The 19,917-nt window shown below is 29.2% G+C and overlaps 1 protein-coding gene across 1 annotated transcript in view; it reads left to right on the top strand.

The window, feature by feature from the left end:
- The window catches only part of LOC142223648 (ethanolaminephosphotransferase 1), a 29,518-nt gene that overhangs the window by 2,430 nt on the left and 7,171 nt on the right, over window positions 1-19,917 (top strand). The window contains exons 2-4 of the mRNA XM_075293500.1: window positions 8,313-8,381; window positions 17,308-17,918; window positions 17,993-18,173. Coding sequence (XP_075149615.1) covers window positions 8,313-8,381; window positions 17,308-17,918; window positions 17,993-18,173 — 861 coding nt within the window. The remainder of the gene's footprint in view (window positions 1-8,312; window positions 8,382-17,307; window positions 17,919-17,992; window positions 18,174-19,917) is intronic.

The raw sequence follows: 19,917 nt of genomic DNA, 5'->3' as shown, positions 1-19,917 counted from the left end.
TTTTATGAGTCTCGAAAAACTTGCAAAATATCATCCAAATCGGTTCAGATTTAGATATAGCTCCCATATATAGCATTCGCCCGATTTACACTCCTTTGTCCACAGAGGCCAATTTTTTACTCCGATATAATTGAAATTTTGCACAGGGAGTAGAATGAGCATTGTAGCTAGGCGTGCCAAATTTGGTTGAAATCGGTTCGCCCGATTTACACTCATATGACCACAGAGGCTAATTTTTTGCTCCGATTTTGTTGAAATTTTGCACAGGGAGTAGAATGTTTTAGATATGATTCGATTCTTTACAAATAATCGAGCAATTGTTCATTTTTTTGCTATAATACTTTTGCCTCCTAAAGGCTATGTTAGGTTATGTGGCTGCCCTATGTATCAGGCTCACTTAGAGTATTCAGTCCATTGTGGTGAACTTCTCTCTTATCTCTGAGTGCTGCCCGATTCCATGTTAAGATCAATGACAAGGGACATCCTTTTTATAGCCGAGTCCGAAAGGCGTTCCACATTGCAGTGGAAGCTTTGAAACACTTAGAAAAGCTTTGAAACACTCATATTTGTCACCAGCATTACTGAGGTGGGATAATCCACCGCTGAAAAACTTTTTGGTGTTCGGTCGAAAGTTCGAAACTCATCTACCCTCCTCCGAGGGTATATATGAATCGTCTTGTCTGTATTTTGCATATTAGTTAAAGGGAATTTACTGACATCGTATACTAAATTTCAGCCGGTTCCTATAAAAGTTACTCTTCCAGGAGGCTACAGAAGTCAAATTTGGAAGTTTGTTTTATAAGGGGGCTATAAATAAAAGGATTCAGAGAATATACAGATCGCCGCTTCAGTGAGCTCCCGTCCCCCTCTCATGACCCACTTCCCAGATGAAGCGGTGGGACTCGTAGATGAGCGTGATGAACGCCATCGCACTAACCCTGCTGACCCTAGAATCAAGGAACTGAATCTAGAGATTAGTAAGATAGTCGACGAGCACACTAGATCTGGACACCGAATGGCGTCTCACATTAGTTATAAAACAATTTAGAGAAGCTTCGAAACATTCACAAATTCCACCTGCATAACTGAGGAGACTACCCAAAAAATCTTTTGGTGTTTGGTCGAAAGTGGAACTGAAGGCGGGAATGCTAACTATCCATTACACCACGTTGGCTCCAACAACTCCACCTTTTTATATTCGATTTTATTTTTCCATTTTTTTTAATACTTAATTAGAAAAGATTATGTGTAGCATGCAGCGATGAAAATAGTTCATCATTATATTCTTACTAAGAAGTCCACGCTGCAAATTCTCACACTACTTGCGAAACAAAATGTGGCATTTCAATGAAACATTCAGAAATGGCAACAGTATTACTTAGAGGAGGTTAACCACTATTGATTTGAAAGACACTGAATTCAGTTTTTGGTACTAGAGTATTTAGAATTAAGTCTTCCTTCACACATTTCTCTAGCTGGTGTTGTGTTGATCTTGATCTGATTGTAGCAGCTTGCGTGACAAAAATTTTATATATCTTCAATTTTTAAATTAATGCCTACTTTAAAAAATTAACCGCCTATTTTTCGTAAAAACTTGTCAAACATTTATTTAGGATTTTTGTAAAAAAATTTGATTTAAAGTGGGGATTTTTGGGGATGAAAACGTCCTAATTTGGGGACAAGGCCCTGAAAAAATGTATTTTCACTGACGTTGAAAATAGTTTTTATAATATATAATGTAATTCCACTAATTAAGCCGCTGTTCAAAATCTAAGGGTGATTTTGTGTTTTTGTAAAAATTGTTCTTTTGGCGAGTAAGACAGCCTAGAATCTTTTGCTAGCTTCAGTACCAGAATCGCAAAATGACAAAAGTCACCATGAGTGACCTAATTCATGTTTTCAGCTTTTATTGTTTGTACTGCCAATGGTTGAACTCATTTCAAAATCTCCCTATTGACTATTTTGGCTGCAAGAAATAAATTCACGAAAGCAAACGCACGTGTTCTATAAAAACTTGGAATATTAAAAGTTCAATGAACTTTTGTTCGCAATTGTTTACCATTATATTTGACTTAGTTCAAAATATCTATTCAGTGGATCTCTTCTATTGGTTCTTCAATACTCATCATCATTTTTTATTAATTTTTTGCCAACGGCATTAATATCCATGATGAGCATTTTAATGTTTACTTTTTTATTGTACAAATATTTAACAATAGTACAAATGGCCATTAAGGGGAAATGTTGATAAACATAACGAAAGATTTGCCGACAATATAGGTCAATCTAAGCTTTGCGTTCCCACTTTATTTTTTGCAGATTACAGGGAGCGAATTTTGTAAAGGGGGTGTTTTTAGATGCTACCTGTAGCATTGTAGCGTATGGACCGATTTTTCGCAAATAATACAGATTACCCTAATTTATTAACGAATTTCTTGAATGTAGCCGATGTTCGACAGAAGAGCAATAGTCAGCCGAGGCCGAAGCCGATTATTTTCCTGAAATTTTTAATCAAAGTAATTTGGACTGTTTTTGTTCAATGTTGTGCCAGAGGGAACTCTGGCTCGTTTTCCTCATACGTTTTTCCAAAACATTTCACGGTTCACACCGAGTTGAGATGTTTTAGTTTGACAGTTGCCATGGAAACTTGATATTCCCATTTACTCCCATAAGCTACGCGGCAGAAACATGGTCCTCAAGTCGCTTACCGAACAAAGAAATTTATCGACACATATACGGCAATTGGCCGGGCAGTGGTAAACTATGCAGTGCCAGTGTGGACACCTCAAACGAGCGACAGGCAGTGGAATAACATACAGACCGGTCCGAACGCTGCCCTTAGAACTGCAACAGGATGTCTCCGCAGTACACCCCTGGATCACCTATATGCGGAGAGCAAGATCATCCCAGTGCGTCGCCACAATTACATGTTGTGAAAGCAGTACCTGTTGGGTTGCTATTGAAGTTGTCGTCCAAATCACCATGTTGTGGATGGGCAACCTCCTTCCAGGTTGATCTTCACCTAAAGCGCGAGATCCAGTGTTATAAAAGAGAGTCTCTAGATCAGACAGCATACCAGACAGGTCTGAACAGGATTCATGAGGATACTGTGGCTGAAGTGGTGAGGAGCTACAAAGTTAATCTTGTTCTCGGAGCTCGACCACCACCCATAGCACCGGAGGAGAGAGACCTCCCACGGCAGAAAGGGTAATTTTGGCCCAACTAAGATCAGGCAAGTGCAGTCGCCTCAATTCCTAATTATCAGTGATTGATAGCAGCGAAATATTGCTCTAAGACAACCAAATTTGGGTTGCAGACCTTCTACGAGAAGCAAATTTCATCCGATCCGGCTGAAATTTGGTACATGGTGTTAGTATAAAGTATCTAACAACTATGCAAAAATTGGTCCACATCGGTCCATAATTATATATAGCCCCCATATAAATCGTTCCCCCCCATTTGGCTTGCGGAACCTCTAAGAGAAGAAAATTTCATCCGATTCGGCTGAAATTTGGTACATGGTATTAGCATATGGACTCTAACAACTATGCAAAAATTGGTTCACATCGGTCAATAATTATATATAGCCCCCATATAAACCGATCCCCCGATTTGGCTTGCGGAGCCTTTAAGAGAAGCAAATTTCATCCGATCCGACTGAAATTTGGTACATGGTGTTAATATTTGGTCTCTAATAACCGTGCAAAAATTGGTCCACATCGGTCCATAATTATATATAGCTTTCATATAAACCGATCCCCAGATTTTACCTCTGTAGCCTCTTGGGAGACCAAAATTCATCTGATTCAGTTTATATTTGGTACGTGGTGTTACTATATGGCCTCAAACACCCATGCAAAAATTGGTCGAAATCGGTCCATAATTATATATAGCCCCCATATAAACCGATCACCAGATTTTACCTCCGGAGCCCCTTGGAAGAGCAAAATTTATCCGATTCGGTTGAAATTTGGTACGTGATGTTAGTATATGGTATCCAAAAACCATGCAGGAATTGGTTCATATCAGTCCATAAATATATAGCCCCCATATACTACTTGAATTATTTTCCATAATTATATAGCCCCCATATACTACTTGAATTATTTTCGTGTATTAGATTTGGAAACCGGTTGTGATGTGTATTTATTTAGTTGTAAGGATCTTAATTTTTAAGTCTTTTTTACTCTGAAGCCTATGGTAATGATTTGTTACTGTGTAATACACTATGTGGGCCACTAGGCCTTTGTATTATATTGAATAAATAAATAAATAAATATAAACCGATCCCCAGATTTGACCTCCGGTGCCTTTTGGAGAAGCAAAATTCATCCGATCTGGATGAAATTTGGTACGTGGTGGTAGTATATGATATTTAACAACCATGCAAGAATTGGTCCATATCAGTCCATAATCATATATAGCCCCCATATAAACCGATCCCGAGATTTGGTTTTGGAGCCTCTTGGAGGAGCTAATTTCATCCGAGTCAGTTGAAATTTGGTACATTGTGCTAGTATATGGCCGTTAACAACCATGCCTAACTAGGTCCATATCGATTTATAGTTATATATAGCCCTCAGATAAATCGATCCCCAATCACACAAAAATTGGTCCATATCAAGTTCATAATTTTATATAGCCCCCATATAAGCGACCCCCATATTTCAACTCTGTCTCCCTACGTACCGTGCAAAAGTCCATATCGATTCGTAATTATTTGTAGACTTACTGGGATACACTCTCTCGTTAGAACTCATTTAATTCTCTGGTATAGACCCATATTATTACATATACCTCGCATTAAATGGTTTTGTAGATGTAATTTTTGAGACTCGTGTATAATATTTATACCCTTCTTCATTAGATTTTATGAGCGTATGGGTTCCAATTTCCTACAATTGTCCAACAATTAAAATTGGTCAATATCGGGCTGAAATCAGATAGTAAAGGGAGATTTGTTAAGAGCTTGATAACTTTTTTTAAAAAAAAAACGCATAAAATTTGCAAAATCTCATCGGTTCTTTATTTGAAACGTTAGATTGGTCCATGACATTTACTTTTTGAAGATAATTTCATTTAAATGTTGACCGCGGCTGCGTCTTAGGTGGTCCATTCGGAAAGTCCAATTTTGGGCAACTTTTTCGAGCATTTCGGCCGGAATAGCCCGAATTTCTTCGGAAATGTTGTCTTCCAAAGCTGGAATAGTTGCTGGCTTATTTCTGTAGACTTTAGACTTGACGTAGCCCCACAAAAAATAGTCTAAAGGCGTCAAATCGCATGATCTTGGTGGCCAACTTACCGGTCCATTTCTTGAGATGAATTGTTCTCCGAAGTTTTCCCTCAAAATGGCCATAGAATCGCGAGCTGTGTGGCTTGTATCGCCATCTTGTTGAAACCACATGTCAACCAAGTTCAGTTCTTCCATTTTTGGCAACAAAAAGTTTGTTAGCATCGAACGATAGCGATCGCCATTCACCGTAACGTTGCGTCCAACAGCATCTTTGAAAAAATACGGTCCAATGATTCCACCAGCGTACAAACCACACCAAACAGTGCATTTTTCGGGATGCATGGGCAGTTCTTGAACGGCTTCTGGTTGCTCTTCACTCCAAATGCGGCAATTTTGCTTATTTACGTAGCCATTCAACCAGAAATGAGCCTCATCGCTGAACAAAATTTGTCGATAAAAAAAGCGGATTTTCTGCCAACTTTTCTAGGGCCCATTCACTGAAAATTCGACGTTGTGGCTCGTTAGTAAGTCTATTCATGATGAAATGTCAAAGCATACTGAGCATCTTTCTCTTTGACACCATGTCTGAAATCCCACGTGATCTGTCAAATACTAATGCATGAAAATCCTAACCTCAAAAGAATCACCCTTTATAATGCTATTATCAACAGCTATCTTTTGTAGAATCTTGAATGCAAATCATGGTGGTGGGTACATAAGATGCGTCCCGGCTGAACTTTCCCACAAATCGAATGAAATCTAATCTAAGAAAAAAATCCAAATTACAGTTCAGGTTCTTCCAATCTATAGATGGTCTAAACTTCCATACAAGAACACTCTTATATCCAATGTTATAAGCAATGGATGAACCTTGAATATGCCCATTATATTTGATAATACTGAGTTGAAGCCAATCACTTGTCCCAATCTATTATACAGTGATGTCCAAATAAATATTTTTATGATTTTTGTTAAATTCATATGTAGATGTCAATATTGATGATGTCTAAGAAATATTTGTTTGATAGATTTTGGAGCAAATGTGTTAACTACTACTGCTCGTCGAATGGTCAATAAGAGCAATACACTTCAAAATGGTCAATGACTCTTATAGATATAGAATCATACTGATTGGAGATATTATTTATTCAAAATAACAGGCTGGCTGATAAGTCCGCGGTCTGACACATAGATGGCGTGGCTAGTATTAAATTCATATTATTCTTATATAGTACCAACCTTCAAATGATTCGTGTCAAAATTTGACGTCTGTAAGACAATTAGTTTGAGAGATAGAGCGCCTTTTGTGAAGCAACTTTTGTTATTGTGAAAAAATAGAAAAAAAAGGAATTTCGTGTTTTGATAAAATACTGTTTTCTGAAGGGAAAAAATGCGGTGGAAGCAAAAACTTGGCTTGATAATTAGTTTCCGGACTCTGTCCCAGGGAAATCAACAATAATTGATTGGTATGCAAAATTCAAGCTTGGTGAAATGAGCACGGAGGACGGTGAACGCAGTGGACGCCCGAAAGAGGTGGTTACCGACGAAAACATCAAAAAAATCCACAAAATGATTTTGAATGACCGTAAAATGAAGTTGATCGAGATAGCAGAGGCCTTAAAGATATCAAAGGAACGTGTTGGTCATATCATTCATCAATATTTGGATATGCGGAAGCTCTGTGCAAAATGGGTGCCACGCGAGCTCACATTTGACCAAAAACAACAACGTGTTGATGATTCTGAGCGGAGTTTGCAGCTTTTAACTCGTAATACACCCGAGTTTTCCGTCGGTATGTGACAATGGATGAAACATGGCTCCATCACTACACTCCTGAGTCCAATCGACAGTCGGCTGAGTGGACAGCGACCGGTGAACCGTCTCAGAAGCGTGGAAAGACTCAAAAGTCCGCTGGCAAAGTAATGTTTTTTGGGATGCGCATGGAATAATTTTTATCGATTATCTTGAGTAGGGAAAAACCATCACCAGTTACTATTATATGGTGTTATTGGAGCGTTTGAAGGTCGAAATCGGGGCAAAACGGCCCCATATGAAGAAGAAAAAAGTGTTGCTCCACCAAGACAACGCGCAAGTCATTGAGAACGATGGCAAAAATGCATGAATTGGGCTTCGAATTGCTTCCCCACCCACCGTATTCTCCAGATCTGGCCCCCAGCGACTTTTTCTTGTTCTCAGACCTCAAAAGGATGCTTGCAGGGAAAAAATTTGGCTGCAATGAAGAGGTGATCGCCGAAACTGAGGCCTATTTTGAGGTAAAACCGAAGGAGTACTACCAAAATGGTATCAAAAAATTGGAAGGAAAATTGTTATAATCATTGTATCGCTCTTGAAGGGAACTATGTTGAATAATAAAAACGAATTTTGACAAAAAAATGTGTTTTTCTTTGTTAGACCGGGGACTTAGCAGCCAACCTGTTACTACCTAAATGTCAAATAAAATGATACGCAAAACAAATCTATTTTACAATGACTAACCACAATTATATAAAACAAAACAACAGCAATTAGAAAGTCAATTAAAATCTTGAAATTTATATGTATTTGTATAATTGCTTAAATCTCTTTAAAGCATATTTAAAATTTTTTATACGTAAGTTATTATTTTATTTAGTAGTGATATTTGCCGAATTATTAATTATTAAACTCTAAAGCAAAACATTATTATAGTACAATATTCCAAGAAAATAACTTTCTCCCCTACAGCATTAATGCATGTCATAAAACTACATCCGATTCTCTATACTTTTCAAGAATTATCTATTATCATCAGCCATTTATGTCAGTACTAACATACTTGATGGTTAGTGAATGTATAAGAAAAAAACCCAAGTCACCGTTAGCAAAGCTAATCACCAATTGCATACCTTTTCTCATCCTGTCATATTTTCTTTTGTCAATATTTACCCGTGTATAATGATGAATTTCACTCATCTTGCACGTAGTACCATTTAATCCCTTTGAACTTTATTAATAATAAAATGTTCTATAAAATAAACCCCTAGTTATGTGCATTCCTTTTAATATTGTTTTTGTCTTTTTTCTCCATATCTCTTTACAGTATAGTGCACGCGATACCTCGCCGTTGAGTGTTTATGTTATGCATCCCTTTTGGAATTGGATTGTCAAGGTAAATGCGCCAAACCTAACTAACTATGGCACAAGGCTAAAGGAAAATATTAAAAAAATCAAAAAAACAATACGATAACAGAACCTTACAGAAAAACATTAATAGACTAAGCCAACTTTGTAGTTGGTTCTTGTATTCCATTACCCTCTATATGGCAATGAGATACAGTAAAGGTCATAAGTTTGTGAACTTTTTTTTATGGAAAGACTAACTGAATATTATAAACCAACCATTTCAAGAAATTGGGGACAGGAAAAAAAAAACAAAAAAAAAAATCTTTTGACAAAATTTTCTATAGAAATAAAATGTGGATAAAATTTTCTAAAGAAATAAAATTTTTACAAAGTTTTCTATAGAAATAAAATTTTGACAAAATTTTCTATAGAACTAAAATTTTGACAAAATTTTTTATAAAAATAAAATTTTGACAAAATTTTCAATAGGAATAAAATTTTAACCAAATTTTGTATAGAAAAAAATTTAAAAAAAAAATTTTCTATAGAAATAACATTTTGACAAAATTTTCTATAGAAATAAAATTTTGACAAAATTTTCTATAGAAATAACATTTTGACAAAATTTTCTATAGAAATAAAATTTTGACAAAATTTTCTATAGAAATAAAATTTTGACAAAAAATTTTGTATAGAAATAAAATTTTGACAAAAAATTTTGTATAGAAATAAAATTTTGACAAAATTTTCCATAGAAATAAAATTTTGACAAAATTTTCTATAGAAATAAAATTTTGACAAAATTTTCTATAGAAATAAAATTTTGGCAAAATTTTCTATAGAAATAAAATTTTGGCAAAATTTTCTATAGAAATAAAATTTTGACAAAATTTTTTATAGAAATAAACTTTTGACAAAATTTTCTATAGAAATAAAATTTTTACAAAATTTTCTATAGAAATAAAATTTTGGCAAAATTTTCTATAGAAATAAAATTGTGGCAAAATTTTCTATAGAAATAAAATTTTGGCAAAATTTTCTATAGAAATAAAATTTTGGCAAAATTTTCTATAGAAATAAAATTTTGGCAAAATTTTCTATAGAAATAAAATTTTGGCAAAATTTTCTATAGAAATAAAATTTTGACAAAATTTTCTATAGAAATAAAATTTTGACAAAAAATTTTGTATAGAAATAAAATTTTGACAAAATTTTCTATAGAAATAAAATTTTGACAAAATTTTCTATAGAAATAAAATTTTGACAAAATTTTCTATAGAAATAAAATTTTGACAAAAAATTTTGGATAGAAATAAAATTTTGACAAAAAATTTTGTATAGAAATAAAATTTTGACAAAATTTTCTATAGAAATAAAATTTTGACAAAATTTTCTATAGAAATAAAATTTTGACAAAATTTTCTATAGAAATAAAATTTTGGCAAAATTTTCTATAGAAATAAAATTTTGGCAAAATTTTCTATAGAAATAAAATTTTGACAAAATTTTTTATAGAAATAAACTTTTGACAACATTTTCTATAGAAATAAAATTTTTACAAAATTTTCTATAGAAATAAAATTTTTACAAAATTTTCTATAGAAATAAAATTTTGGCAAAATTTTCTATAGAAATAAAATTTTGGCAAAATTTTCTATAGAAATAAAATTTTGACAAATTTTTTATAGAAATAAACTTTTGACAAAATTTTCTATAGAAATAAAATTTTTACAAAATTTTCTATAGAAATAAAATTTTGGCAAAATTTTCTATAGAAATAAAATTTTGGCAAAATTTTCTATAGAAATAAAATTTTGACAAAATTTTTTATAGAAATAAACTTTTGACAAAATTTTCTATAGAAATAAAATTTTTACAAAATTTTCTATAGAAATAAAATTTTGGCAAAATTTTCTATAGAAATAAAATTTTGGCAAAATTTTCTATAGAAATAAAATTTTGGCAAAATTTTCTATAGAAATAAAATTTTGGCAAAATTTTCTATAGAAATAAAATTTTGACAAAAAATTTTGTATAGAAATAAAATTTTGACAAAAAATTTTGTATAGAAATAAAATTTTGACAAAATTTTCTATAGAAATAAAATTTTGACAAAATTTTCTATAGAAATAAAATTTTGACAAAATTTTCTATAGAAATAAAATTTTGGCAAAATTTTCTATAGAAATAAAATTTTGGCAAAATTTTCTATAGAAATAAAATTTTGACAAAATTTTTTATAGAAATAAACTTTTGACAAAATTTTCTATAGAAATAAAATTTTTACAAAATTTTCTATAGAAATAAAATTTTGGCAAAATTTTCTATAGAAATAAAATTTTGGCAAAATTTTCTATAGAAATAAAATTTTGGCAAAATTTTCTATAGAAATAAAATTTTGGCAAAATTTTCTATAGAAATAAAATTTTGGCAAAATTTTCTATAGAAATAAAATTTTGGCAAAATTTTCTATAGAAATACAATTTTGGCTAAATTTTATACAGGAATAAAATTTTTACAAAATTTTCTATAGAAATAAAATATTGACAAAATTTTCTATAAAAATAAAATGTTGACAAAATTTTCTATAGAAATAAAATTTGGACAAAATTTTCTATAGAAATAAAATTTTGACAAAATTTTCTATAGAAATAGAATTTTGTCAAAATTTTCTATAGAAATAGAATTTTGTCAATATTTTCTATAGCAATAAAATTTAGACAAAATTTTTTAGAGAAATAAAATTGTGGCAAAAATTTCTATAGAAATAAAATATTGACAAAATTTTCTATAGAAATAAACTGTTGACAACATTTTCTATGGAAATAAAATATTGACAACATTTTCTATAGAAATAAAATTTTGACAAACTTTTCTATAGAAATAAAAAAATTCTTTGGAAATAAAATTTTGACAAAATTTTCTATAGACATAAAATATTTTTTTTTTTTTTTACAAAATTTTCTATAGAAATAAAATATTGACAAAATTTTCTATAGAAATAGAATTTTGACAACATTTTCTATAGCAATAAAATTTTGACAAAATTTTCTATAGAAATAAAATGTGGATAAAATTTTCTATAGAAATAAAAATTTTCCAAAATTTTCTAGAGAATTAAAATTTTGCCAAAATTTTCTAGAGAAATAAAATTTTGACAAAATTTTCTATAGAAATAAAATTTGGACAAAATTTTCTATAGAAATAAAATTTTGACAAAATTTTCTATAGAAATAAAATTTTGCCAAAATTTTCTATAGAAATAAAATTTTGACAAAATTTTTAATAGAAATAAAATTTTAACCAAATTTTGTATAGAAAAAAAATTAAGAAAATTTAATATAGAAATAAAATGTTGACAAAATTTTCTATAGAAATAAAATTTTGACAAAATTTTCTATAGAAATAAAATTTTGACAAAATTTTCTATAGAAATAAAATTTTGCCAAAATTTTCTAGAGAAACAAAAAAAAGTCTATGGAAATAAAATTTTGACAAAATTTTGTATAGGCATAAAATTTTGAAAAATTTTCTATAGACATAAAATTTTGACAAAATTTTCTATAGACATAAAATTTTGACAAAATTTTCTATAGACATAAAATTTTGACAAAATTTTCTATAGACATAAAATTTTGACAAAATTTTCTATAGAAAAAACATTTTGACAAATAATAAGGACGGAATAAGGGCAAACGACATCAGAATATAGAATGTGATCGAAATACTCTTTTTATCTTGCTGACCATGTGCACATCAAGCTGCTGTGTTAAACATAATTTCGTATGCAATTTATTAAAAATTCAACACCTGTGTTTTTCTGCCCAAGTGAAATGAATTTCATTTCTAACTTTCACTGTGTTTTCTTCTTGTCAAGATATATGGGCTTATGTAAACATGTTTACTTTGTCAAAGCTACCCTAAACAGAGGTGGAAGAAATGTAATGTAATGTAATACTGCTACAATTTAGTTGCCAATGTTGATAGGCATGTTTTATATTGCATAAATGCCCCATGGTAAAATGTACGGACTACATGCAAAAAAGGGAGGGGGCACAGTGGAAAATAATATTTTGTCCTATTTCTGTTCTGTCAGTGGACATAGAACAGTCTGTGTATTCCCTTAAGCACTTGGCGAATACCTCAATTAAATCATTGCTACTATGTGACTAAGTTATCACTTAAAAGGTTAGTTTTAGAGCAAATTTTTAACACCTAAGTTCTTCTGTGATTCATACAACCAATAAATAATATTGATTTTTTTTTAGAATAAAAGTGGCAAGTACCTTGTGTTTCCTTATCATAGTATTAATTTATTTTAAATCATTATGCGTTCGATCTATCGCTTACGTCAAATACGTGATAGGTGGTAGGTGGTTTTTTTCTCATGCAATATTCTCATTTCTTTTGGAGCCATACCATGTCACACAGTGCTGAGATATGAAAGCGTGTGTGTAATTTGTTAACAGGGATTGGGGTTTTTAATTGTCGCGTGTTAAAATTTATAGCCTAAAGGCGAGTGGTGTCATAAAATGCCAAACATGCTAAGGAAATTTCTTTAGTTTTATTGAGAAAGCATGGAATGTTTTTTTGTTTTGAATAATTAGGAGAGCTACCGCAAATGCTGATTTTTTGTGATTTTATAGCAAAACTGGGAAAGCATTTTCGGATATAGTTAGCGATTGTGATTTTCAGGGAATTTAAATCGATTGAAGAACTTTTGGTATTTGGACTTGGATAATATTGGTTATTTAGTTAGTTAATGCAGTATCGTTGTGGTTTAAGGAAGTCCTTGAAATCGCTCATTATACCCGATATCTGGAAAATGGGTACTGTGATTCCGCTACAGAAGTCAGCCACAGACTCAAGCAAGGGTGAATCATACAAACCAATTTCCCTTCTCTCATCTGTGACTAAGACACTACTTGAGGCACTACTTCTCCCAAGCCTTGTGGAGAATTTTCCAGGTACCAACCATAAACATGGATTCCGTAAAGCATACCACGACAGGCTTGTATGTCATTTCCGGATATAAAAATTTTGTCAAAATTTAATTTGTATGAAAAATTTTCTCAAATATTTTTATTTCTATCAAAAATTTTGTCGAAATTTTATTTGTATAGAAAATGTTGTCAAAATTTTATTTCTATAGAAAATTTTGTTAAAATTTTACATTTATAGAGAATTTTGTCAAAATTTTATTTCTATAGAAAATTTTGTCAAAATTTTACTTCTATAGAAAATTTTGTCAAGATTTTATTTCTATAAAAAATTTTGTCAAAATTTTATTTCTATAGAAAATTTTGTCAAAATTTTTTTGATAGAAAATTTTGTCAAAGCTTTATTTCTATAGAAAATTTTGTCAAAATTTTATTTCTATAGAAAATTTTGTCAAAATTTTATTTTTATAGAAAATTTTGTCAATATTTTATTTCTATAGAAAATTTTGTTAAAATTTTACGTTTATAGAGAATTTTGTCAAAATTTTATTTCTATAGAAAATTTTGTCAAAATTTTACTTCTATAGAAAATTTTGTCAAGATTTTATTTCTATAGAAAATTTTGTCAAAATTTTATTTCTATAGAAAATTTTGTCAAAATTTTTTTTTGATAGAAAATTTTGTCAAAGCTTTATTTCTACAGAAAATTTTGTAAAAATTTTATTTCTGTAGAAAATTTTGTAAAAATTGTATTTCTATTAGAGGTGTGCACGTGAGTAATATTTTACTCACGCACACTCACGACGGAGAAGTCTTATTCACGCACACTCACGCACGATAGTTTTTGGTGGGACTCACGCTCACGAAAAGAAAATTTGTACTCACGCACGAAAATCTTTTAACTGTCGTGACTCACGAAAAATATCGTGACTCACGAGAAACCTCGTGACTCACGAATAATTTTATGAGTAATTTACCTATAGAACCTGACTGAAAATATGAGTATGACTAAAATCGAGAGCGTTATAAAACTTTTAACACTAAGCATTTTATGTTTCGTGTGTTTTTCCGAAATTCGTTACTCACGCACACTCACGAAGATATTATTTGTTTGGATAATCACGCACACTCACGCAGTTACCATCAGCGTGACTCATGACCCACGATAATTTCGTGTCACGTGCACACCTCTAATTTCTATAGAAAATTTTGTCAAAATTTCATTTCTATAGAAAATTTTGTCAAAATTTTATTTCTATAGAAAATTTTGTCAAAAATTTTATTTCTATAGAAAATTTTGTGAAAAATGTTATTTCTATCGACATTTATTTCTACAGAAAATGTTGTCCAAATTTTATTTCTATAGAAAATTTTGTTAAAATTTTACTTTTATAGAGAATTTTGTCAAAATTTTATTTCTATAGAAAATTTTGTCAAAATTTTATTTCTATAGAAAATTTTGTCAAAATTTCACTTCTATAAAAAATTTTGTTATCAAAATTTTTTCTATCAAAAATTTTGTTAAAATTTTATTTCTATAGAAAATGTTGTCAAAATTTTATTTCTATAGAAAATTTTGTTAAATTTTTTTCTATAGAAAATTTTATCAAACTTTTATTTCTATAGAAAATTTTATCAAAATTTTACTTCTATAAAAAATTTTGTCAAAATTTCATTTTTATAGAAAAATTTGTCAAAATTATATTTGTATAAAAAATTTTGTCAAAATTTTATTTTTATAGGAAATTTTATTTCTATAGAAAATTTTGTCAAAATTTTATTTTTATAGAAAATTTTATTTCTATAGAAAATTTTGTAAAAATTTTATTTCTATCAAAAATTTTTTCAAAATTTTATTTATATAGAAAATTTTATTTCTATAGGAAATTTTGTCAAAAATTTTATTTCTATAGGAAAGTTTGTCAAAAATGTTATTTCTATAGAAAATTTTGTTAAAAATTTTATTTCTATAGAAAATTTTGTCAAAAATTTTATTTCTATAGAAAATTTTGTCAATTTTTTTTTCTACAGAAAATGTCGTCAACATTTTATTTCTACAGAAAATATTGTCAAAATTTTATTTCTATAGAAAATTTTGTCAAAATTTTATTTCTATAGACAATTTTGTCAAAAATTTATTTCTATAGAAAATTTTGTCAAAATTTTATTTCTATAGAAAATTTTTTCAAAATTTTATTTCTATCAAAAATTTTGTCAAAATTTTATTTTTATAGAAAATTTTATTTCTATAGAAAATTTTGTCAAAAATTGTATTTCTATAGAAAATTTTGTCAAAAATTGTATTTCTATAGAAAATTTTGTCAAAATTTTATTTCTATAGAAAATTTTGTCAAAATTCTATTTGTATAGAAAATTTTGTTTAAATTTTATTTCTATAGAAAATTTTGTCAAAATTTCATTTCTATAGAAAATTTTGTCAAAATTTTATTTCTATATAAAAATTTTGTCAAAAATTTTATTTCTATAGAAAATTTTGTGAAAAATTTTATTTCTATCGACATTTATTTCTACAGAAAATGTTGTCCAAATTTTATTTCTATAGAAAATTTTGTTAAAATTTTACTTTTATAGAGAATTTTGTCAAAATTTTATTTCTATAGAAAATTTTGTCAAAATTTTATTTCTATAGAAAATTTTGTCAAAAATTCACTTCTATAAAAAATTTTGTTATCAAAATTTTTTCTATCAAAAATTTTGTTAAAATTTTATTTCTATAGAAATGTTGTCAAAATTTTATTTCTATAGAAAATTTTGTTAAATTTTTTTCTATAGAAAATTTTATCAAACTTTTATTTCTATAGAAAATTTTATCAAAATTTTACTTCTATAAAAAATTTTGTCAAAATTTCATTTTTATAGAAAAATTTTTCAAAATTATATTTGTATAAAAAATTTTGTCAAAATTTTATTTTTATAGGAAATTTTATTTCTATAGAAAATTTTGTCAAAATTTTATTTTTATAGAAAATTTTATTTCTATAGAAAATTTTGTAAAAATTTTATTTCTAACAAAAATTTTTTCAAAATTTTATTTATATAGAAAATTTTATTTCTATAGGAAATTTTGTCAAAAATTTTATTTCTATAGGAAAGTTTGTCAAAAATGTTATTTCTATAGAAAATTTTGTTAAAAATTTTATTTCTATAGAAAATTTTGTCAAAAATTTTATTTCTATAGAAAATTTTGTCAATTTTTTTTTTCTACAGAAAATGTCGTCAACATTTTATTTCTACAGAAAATATTGTCAAAATTTTATTTCTATAGAAAATTTTGTCAAAATTTTATTTCTATAGACAATTTTGTCAAAAATTTATTTCTATAGAAAATTTTGTCAAAATTTTATTTCTATAGAAAATTTTTTCAAAATTTTATTTCTATCAAAAATTTTGTCAAAATTTTATTTTTATAGAAAATTTTATTTCTATAGAAAATTTTGTCAACAATTTTATTTCTATAGAAAATTTTGTCAAAAATTGTATTTCTATAGAAAATTTTGTCAAAAATTGTATTTCTATAGAAAATTTTGTCAAAATTTTATTTCTATAGAAAATTTTGTCAAAATTCTATTTGTATAGAAAATTTTGTTTAAATTTTATTTCTATAGAAAATTTTGTTAAAATTTTATTTTTATAGAAAAATTTGTCAAAATTTTATTGCTATAGAAAATTTTGTTAAAATTTTATTTCTGTAGAAAATTTTGTCTAAACTAGATTTCTATAGAAAATTTTGTCAAAATTTTGTTTCTGTAGAAAAAAAAAATACTTTTATAGAGAATTTTGTCAAAATTTTATTTCTATAGAAAAATGTTGTAAAAATGTTATTTCTATAGAAAATTTGTTCAAAATTTTATTTCTATAGAAAATTTTATGGACCAGGAGAATGATGTTTTGACATGCACAAAGATGATTGTCTAACATGAAATAGGCAGATTGCCATACCCAATGGGAAATTTCACCTTTTATATTTAAACTGTGTTACTCACTATGTAAACTTATTTTGTTTTATTGCAGTTTTTTCCAAGATGGCTTGCACCAAATGTTATGACATTTCTGGGATTCCTGTGTACAGCCTTAAACTTTTGCCTGCTTTCGTATTATGATTGGAATTTTTATGCCAGCTCAGGATTAGAAAATACAACACCCATACCATCTTGGGTATGGCTATGTACGGCTATTAATATATTTCTGGCCTATACATTGGATGGTATAGATGGTAAACAAGCCAGACGTATAGGTCTATCAGGACCTCTGGGCGAACTTTTTGATCATGGATTAGATTCGTACACAGCTGTATTGATACCGACTTGCCTGTATAGTATATTTGGTCGTTCACCTATTTACTCAGTGGCTCCCATACGTATGTATTATGTATGCTGGATGGTATTTTTTAATTTTTATATTTCCCATTGGGAAAAATACAATACTGGTGTTCTATATTTGCCTTGGGGTTACGATCTCAGCATGTGGGGCTCTACAGCTATGTACCTGATCACATGGTGGTTTGGTTTTGAATTTTGGAAAAGAGATTTACCTTTTGGTATACCATTGGGTAATGCTATTGAATGTCTATTGCATTTCAGTGCAATGGCCAATACTCCAATGGTGGTGGTCAATATATACAAGTGAGTATTAATGCATATAATAGAATTTTGATGAATTTGCAAAATTACACATTTCTATTTATCTTTTTCAATAGCTCTTATGTTGAACGTACAGGAAAAATGCGTTCATTTTCGGAAGCCATTCGACCCATGTGGCCTTTATTGGCTTTTATGGTCCTGTTACTGGTATGGCCTTTCATATCTCCCAATAACATTATGGAAAAAGATCCCAGAGTCTTATTTATGTTGAGTGGCACCATATTTTCTAATATAAGCGTAAGTTTCCAAGAAATTGAAAATTTCATTATAAAACTGATTAAAATGAATGATGTTATCAGTAATTTTGGTAATGATTAGGATATGTTTTTAAGTATAAAATTGATTATTAAATTTTTCCTATTGTTTAATCAATATCAATCAAATTTAATGAATAGTTCAATATACTGATGAACACAAAATCAGGTGAATCATAGTGTTTTACTATTTGTGGTCTGTTATATGGAAGTCAATAATCTCATTTCTAGATTTGTGGTCAAGTGTTTTATATTTATAATAATAAATTGAAACACTTGTCCACTCACACAAAATTTTTTAATAATGACCCATAAAGAATGTGACACAATTATAAAATAGGCACTATAAACAGTGATTATGGTTTAAAATAAATCACCCTGAAGCATGTTTAAGCAATTTTATTTCTCCATTTGCCATTTGTGGGTAATATGCATGGAGCAAGAATTTAAAGTTCCTTTAGACCAATACATTAATATTCTGAATATCGCATGTAGTGTACTATATTTTGATATAGGGTCTTTACCTACAATAGATGATTCAGTTTTTCTTCTTTAAAAAAAATAATTATTATTCTGCAGAAAAAGTCTATGCGCTTAAAAGGTTATATTAAGCTCGTTCGAAGAATCGGCTTCGGTTTAGTTATTCGACCTAAAATCGATAATCGGCCACGAAACGGCCTTTGTTGTGATGAGGTCGTAGTCTAATATTTTTTTAATTTTATTAGCATTCGTTTCAAGACATATTCAGCTATTTTTAACACAATTTTAATTTAAAACAAATAAATAAAGTCTAATTTGACATGCATAGTTAGAATCTTAATTCTACTATTTCTGCAAAATTTCACGTAAATCGTAGAAAAATTTTGCCCTCTGTGATCATATGAGTGTAAATCGGCTGAAAGATGTATATGGGAGCTAAATGTAAATCTGAACCGATTTGAACCATATTTGACATACTTGGCGACACCATCAGCTGCACTCTTTGTGTAAAACTCGAAAAAAAATTAAGGTGAAACACTGACCTCTGGTGCCATATATATGTATATATTGGGCGAAAGATATGGAGGCTATATCTAAATCTGCACCGATTTTGGCCAAATTTGATTCGCATAGTAAGAATGTTAATTCTACTATCTCTGCAAAATTTCACATAAATCGGAGTAAAACTTTGGCCTCTGTAGTCACGTGAGTGGAAATCAGCCATATCTATATCTGAACCGATTTGGCTGATATTTGGTGATAAATATATACGGCAGCTATATCTAAATTTCAACCGATTTTTTCCAAAATCAATAGCGATTCTCTTTAACCCGAGTAAAGACTCTGTGCCAAATTTGAAGACATAATCTGCAAGCTGTTTACATCAGTGTTGCCAGTACTGGGGATTTTCCCCCCAAATTGGGGATATTTTTCGTGAATGGGGACGAAATTTCTGAGTTGGGAACTTGGGAAATTTCCATAAATTTGGGGATTTTTTCGAGAAATCGGTCTAATCTTTTTTAACAAAAGTTTATTTCATTCGTTTTGTTTGTTATTGTTGGTTTCTCTTCAATCATTATTGTTGTTTTTGATCTCAGCTTAAAACCATGCATTGACTAAACTACAAGTGCAGCTTAACCAACAGAGGAAAAGCCACCCAACTACATTCAAATCGATGATTTGAGTTTGGCAAAGGAAAAGAGATATGCTTGCAAATTTGTTTAGGCAGTAGCCGACTATCAAACCTT

The sequence above is a fragment of the Haematobia irritans genome, chromosome 2, assembly GCF_050003625.1.
Source record: "Haematobia irritans isolate KBUSLIRL chromosome 2, ASM5000362v1, whole genome shotgun sequence".
Taxonomy (NCBI): domain Eukaryota; kingdom Metazoa; phylum Arthropoda; class Insecta; order Diptera; family Muscidae; genus Haematobia; species Haematobia irritans.
Note: the sequence above shows the minus strand (reverse complement) of the source record. Positions and strands in the feature narration are given on the sequence as shown.